This window comes from Phodopus roborovskii, unplaced genomic scaffold (genome assembly GCF_943737965.1).
Source record: "Phodopus roborovskii unplaced genomic scaffold, PHOROB, whole genome shotgun sequence".
Lineage (NCBI taxonomy): Eukaryota > Metazoa > Chordata > Mammalia > Rodentia > Cricetidae > Phodopus > Phodopus roborovskii.
In genome coordinates, this window is record NW_026126162.1 from 103,757 (window position 1) to 110,172 (window position 6,416).

A 6,416-nucleotide genomic window follows, 5' to 3' on the forward strand; every position below is an offset into this window, starting at 1 on the left:
AGTCACTCTGCGACAGGAAAAACAGCAAAGATGACTCTGACTAATGGGCTACAGCCTGGAAGAAGCAAAAACAAGCTGAATTGCCTGGAAGAAATTTGCATCAACCGAGTCGAATGGAAAAGATACTTTCCAACCAGTTGTGCTGCCTTCACACTGTGCAGGATGTAGGTTTCCATATTTTATAAGTTGTCATCACAGCTGTTGGGGTGGACTTTGTGGATACAGTTATCCTTGAGTCATTTCTGTACCTGTAAGACTTCACCCATATTCTTAAATATACCTGTAAAAAGAAAAAAGGAAAAGAAATACCTCATTGGTCCACCAAGTTGGAATTTGGTATTATCTGCTGTACTTTGGTCTGCCATGGGTTTACTATCTGAAGTGACTAGACATGTACGTTGCATTTCTGCAGGGAAAAATTTTGTCACACAACAGTATCACGTTAAATCGACAGCCCTGTTGGCAGACTATACTTGAACACTTGGCCCATGGTTGATGGCACTGTTTGGGAATGTTATGGAATGTTTAGGAGATAATGCCTTGCTAAACAAAGTACATCACTGATGGTTGGCTTTGAGAATTTATAGATTATCCTAACTTTTACTTCTCATTCTCTCTCTCCCTCTCCCCCCCTCTCTCTCCTGGTTCTGAATGTAGATAAATATGTCATCACCACCTTTTGCTGACATGATTCCCCCACCATTTATGGGCTTTTCCTCCTGCAACCATAAGACAAAAGGAACTATTTCTTCCATGAGCTGATTTTTTTAAATACATTTTTATGTATGAATATTTTGTCTGTATGTATGTCTGTGTACTCCATTCATAAAGTGCCAATGGAGGCTAGAATAGTACAAAATGTCTTAGCTGTTATGTGCATTCTGGGAATCAAATCCAATCTTATGGAAGAACAAACAGTGCTTTAAATCCTTAGTCATCACTCTAGCCTCCATAAATTGATTCACAGTCATGTGTTTATAACCATAATAAGCTATCACTATTTTTTGAATCTTATTATATGAGGGCTCACAATTAAGAGAATATCTGAGTATTAGAAAATAGTCTTTCCTTACAATTCTGAACAAGTTGAAACCATGAAAGTCTGAAGTGTTTTATAGTTAGACTGAATACATTTTTAAACTTTTATTTATTCTTTGTGGTTTTCACATCATGCATCCACCCTCTACCCTTGCAACCCACCTTCAAATAAAATATAATTCATGAGAAATTAAGAAAGAGAGAGTAAAAAAGAAAAATCTTCATGGGTACCACTTAGGAGGCCTGGGTATTCTATGGGGCCTCTGCTAGTGGATCAGTATTTATCCTTAGTGTATGAGTGGAATTTGGGAGCCCATTCCACATAGAAGGATACTCTGTCAGCCTAGACCCTGGTCCAAATGATGTGATAGACTTTGAAGATCCCCCATGGAAGGCCTCACCCTCCCTGGGGAAGAGAAGATAGATAGGATCGGGGTTTGTGGGGGACATAGGAGGATGGGAGGGAGAGGGAACTTGGGTTGATACATACAATAAGATTGTTTCTTATTTAAATTAAAACAAGAAATGAAAAATCAAACAAAAAAGAAGCTGTAGTGTGATACAGAGAGTCACACAATGTGCACTTCAGTCTATATATTTTTAATGCAAATATTTATTGCAAAGCGTCTTTGGTCTTCTTCCAGGCTTCTAGTTTCAGCTACAATATTATTATTGGGCCCTCATTTGGATTATCTCTTGGATATCTTGTTCTTGCCCTGTGTCATGGGGATCCTATAATTTGGACAAGCAGGACCAGCACCTTCATGTGTTCTAGCAGATCATAGATGGCTTGGATGCCAGGGTAGGACAACTCATAGCATGGGTTCTAGGCCTGGGTAAATTCAGGGTTGGTCTGCCTACCAGTATTGCCTTGTTTGTTCACCCTATGTAGCAAGGAGCAAGGTATTGGGCCTGTTCTTTTGTTCTCAGGTCCTCAAGGCTGGATCACCCACAGGTATACCACCAGGGTCAATTCTACCATGTTGCCCAAGCTTGATGCAGGGGCTACTCTCAGGAGTGTTGTAAGTAAAGGGGAGAAGGTCCAATACTCCTGCTTTCATGACCCTGTCAGTATCAGGTTCAAAACCACCACAGCAATGATGGGGGGGCATCTCTCCCTCACACAAACCAGCATGTGTCAGATGAGTAGTGGTACCAGTTCTTCCACACTCACATTCTAGGGGAGGGCTCAACTGCATCCCTTGGCAAGGCACAGGGCCTGCTTTCCTGAGTGCTTCAGCTGATAAGGGAGAGGGTCAGACACCATGTCTTTTCTCACCAAAATAATACCCAACTGCCTAGCCTGTGTTTTCTCCTCAGTCCAGAGCAGGCTTCCCTGGTTCTCCTTTGTCTAATCAGTCTTCAACGGCTAAGACAGGGTCCTTTTTCCTCCTTGCTATCCAGGGGAGGCTGGTTTAGACTGGATACCTTTTGTAGTATCAAATGGCAATGAGACTAAAAGTCATGTGCTTGAGGGTTAAGTAGGCAATGTGTCAATGTTAATTAGTGATAATTAATAACATAATTTATGTTTAGGAGACAAATTTCTTGGCATGTTTATGTGGCAGTTCAAAGACTGAAAAAATTGTGTATGAAAAGACATAGTTTAAATGTGTGTGACACTGTACCATGGACTGATGTCCTGGAGTAAATAAAAAGAGAAATTGTAAAAAGCATCAGAATTCATCTGGCTGCTTATACATAGTGGATGCAATGTGAAATGCTGCTTAGATTCCTCCCACCAATGAATAGTCCACTCTTGTACCTTTCCCACTAGGATGGAATGTAATCCCTCACACTGTAAGGCAAAATTAAAACTTGTTCCTTTGGTTGTTTTTGCTAGTTACTTTGTTTCAGTAACCAGAAAAAAAAATGCTTATTTAGCTACTGTGTACCTACTAATCTGGGGAAAAGAACAAAGCTTCATAACTGAATGACGAAACAACAATCTGGAGATTTGGTACATCCTGTTTCATTCTCAGAGGACCTAGAGAATGCACATTAGGAAATGTATTGTATTGATACTGATACTTGATATTTCTCATCTAAAAAGAAGTACATTAACAAGAGATCATTTAGGATCCAGCTTAACATTTTATTCATGAACATATTCACTTAACTGTGCTGAATGTTCTTTCCATCCTGTTATTCACAATACTGAGCTTTTGCTAAGTCACAAAAAGTTGAATTCTAACTTTATTTTTACTGTAATATTGACTTTTTCTTTAACACATAGAAAAATGTTCTATCAAAAAACTTCAATTTATTAAAAGAATGCAATTGTTAAACAGAGCCTTTTTTGAAAGCAGGCTTTGCAATAAAACTTTTGAAGTTATTTGTTATATAAAGACAAGAATGAAAATTGTATAATGTTATCAGATTGTTTCCTCCTCCCAAAGTCTGCTGCCAAACTAAGGTGTTACCAATAAGAATTTATCACATCGTTGTGACTATTTTATGCTGTACGTCTATGTTATGGGAGATATTCTTCATACAAAATTGAGGCCTTTTATTCATCATACTTGCTACTTACACTACCATACCTAAAAGTCCATAAAAGAAAGAAAGTTGAGCACCTCATCTGATTTTATGAACCAAGTTTAGATCTTTTGGGAAGAGGTTGTTCTTCCTCTTTATCAATGTCATGATGGTCTTCATTGTCTACGTCATCATCGTCATCATCTGGGTAGTCCACTAAAGGAATCTTGTGGCTATAGTTTGGCTCACACTTTCTATTAGCAGAAGCATCAGAATGAGATGAAGAACAGTCAAAAGCTTTTCTTTCTGGCTGTTCTACATTTTCACTTGTATCTTTAATTCTTACAAACATGTCATAATGATTTGGAAAATCACTTCCCATTGGTAGAATAGCTTCAGTACTTTCTCCAGAACACATTTCTTCCTTGCTTTGTACCTCCATAGACTTCTTATGTGTGCAGTATACAATCTGGTATACTATATTACGTAAATTCTTTCTCATTTGACTTTCCCTTTCCTTCTCCTCTTCAAATTTAACTTTTAACCCTTTAAAGGTCTGGACATACTCAATTGATTCCAATGCAGTAAAAAAATTTTCTACAACATTTGCAATAAGAGACTTGATGTTTTCCTCTCTTATAAATTCAAACAGCTCAATAATAGCTGAGTTTAGCATATTATTTCTTTCCCCATTACGTGTAAAAGCTTTTATAACAGGTTCAAAAAGATTTTTCTTCATTATGTAAAGATTATAAATTTCATCATTATGGCCAACCATCTGTCTCATAAACCTGATAGCACACAAAACCAGAAATGTGTGCTTTGAGCTCGTCAGCACCAGGACTCTGCTGAGCAAGTTGTTGCTCAAAATATAATTTCTAATGTAAGTTGTATGGTGTTTTACACAAAAGGTGAGTAATTCTAACACTACTCCAAGCAATTGTGCATTTTGGTAATTATCAGGATAGATGTTGGCCCTGTTATCATCACTATCACTTTGTCCTGGAATAGACAAAATTGGTTCAGCCAAGTTATTCATGCAATGTGAATAAAAGAAATTCATAAATTTCTCCTTTTCACATCTGTCCCCTGTTGTGCACATGCTTTGTGGATCAAGAATTGCACGGAGAACTGCAGTCAAACTTAAAACATATGGAGATTCATGGTCAGGATCACAGATGATTTGTTTGATCATGATATTGATGAGAAGATCATCATAATTTTCGCTTGCCTGTGCTTCTTCCATTGCATACATTCGGACTATTTGTGGATTGTATTCTACTAGACGAGTAAATATATCTATACCAGCTTCTTTTGTTTGGTAGTCTTGTTTAAGTACTGAAACTTTTAAAGCACTCATGAGTCCAAGATTTATCACTGTTTGCAACAATTCATCTTTGTTTTGAGAATTTAATATCTTACCAAATTCACAGAATTCTTTGAAAAAAAATAACAACTCAAGCTGTCTTTCATGACTTATAGTGTTATCTTTTAACTGAGCAAATACTTCATGCAAAAGCATTTCATCTTCCTGCAGCATGGTAACTATTTCAATTTTGTTATAAGAAATGAAAGTTGTAAATTCACAAAGACGATTATCATGAAATTTGGATGATGTCGGGAATAGAATGTCATGAATATATTGTACTCTATAGGTCTGGTCTATTTTTTGTCTGAGTTTTGAGCATGTTATTGGCATAACTTCCTTGAATTTTGCATTTTTGGTCAAGAATTCCCTGTGCCGATATGGATGATCCAAAATAGGGTCATACTCAAGGCATCCTAATACATCCATGATGCACTCATCAGAAAACAAGATCTTATACAATGGCATATTGTTGAGAAATAACATTCCTCTAACAATGATGTATAAATAATATAATCCTTCCATGTTCTTCTGGTTTTCACAAATGTGGAAGATCTGTAGCAATTTTTTAATGTAATCTTCATTTTCCAAAAGAAGAGCCAGCCTTTCCTTGTAGCATGGCGATTCCTCAACAAAATTAAATAAATCTGCAATGTGCTCAAGAGTGCTGTTTTCACAAGTTTGCATCTCATACAAATTCTGGATATTGGGAAGTTCTTGAAAAACATCTAAATCATCTGTAGGTTCTTGTGTGATTTGTACACTTGGATCTTTGCCTTGAACTTGGCAGATATCTTCCCAGATATCTTGACAACCATCTGGGTCACGGAAACGTATTGCTATGGTAAGGTTGTTAGGTTCAGTCCAAGTAATTAAATTCCTTTTTAGTCTCCTATATGGTACATTGTGATGTATTGTGCACTCCATTATCAGTGAGTCATTTGATTTTGAGTGAACAAGCAGGCAAACATCTTGCAGGCGACCGATGTATTTGGTGGAAATTTGTCCAGAGCCTAGATGTTCCCATTCCTCATCTTCCTTCCGGACATAGACTTTCACTCTATAAAATCTGTCATGTGGGTGGATTTGTGACTTTGCCTCCCTAGGCCACATCCTTGCGTAGATATCAGCTTAGTGTACTCTGGCTAAGGTTACCTTGGCCAGGATCATCACTGAGTTCACAATTCTGAAAAATCATCAGAGAGAAGATTAGTGGGATTTAATATATTGGCAGAGGCTAAGAGAGGGCCCAAAGTCATTAGAATGACTGGGGAAATAGGCCTGGATACTTCTAAATATTCTACTACTGAACAATCCCCTACAAACCTCGCTCCTTTATACTTGACTCCGGGAGCCTGCTTCATTCTGGCAAGAATCTTATGATTCACCCAAGATTCTTCCTAAAACGAATGTGCTTATGTAACAAATACTGTTAAAGGGACCTGCTTTCCCTGCCTTAAAAATGGAAGTCTACTGCTTTGAGTTTTGTTTCTCAGAAGTTTTTCACTTTCAATGAAAGCCTGGACTTATTAGG

General features: G+C 37.5%; 1 protein-coding gene across 1 annotated transcript; it reads right to left on the reverse strand.

Moving 5' to 3' along the window:
- Nucleotides 1-3,625: 3,625 nt before the first annotated feature.
- LOC127218549 (protein PPP4R3C) lies at nt 3,626-5,995 on the reverse strand. The gene has a single exon (XM_051179563.1). The coding sequence runs from the start codon at nt 5,993-5,995 to the stop codon at nt 3,626-3,628; it is 2,370 nt and encodes a 789-aa protein (XP_051035520.1).
- Nucleotides 5,996-6,416: the final 421 nt, after the last annotated feature.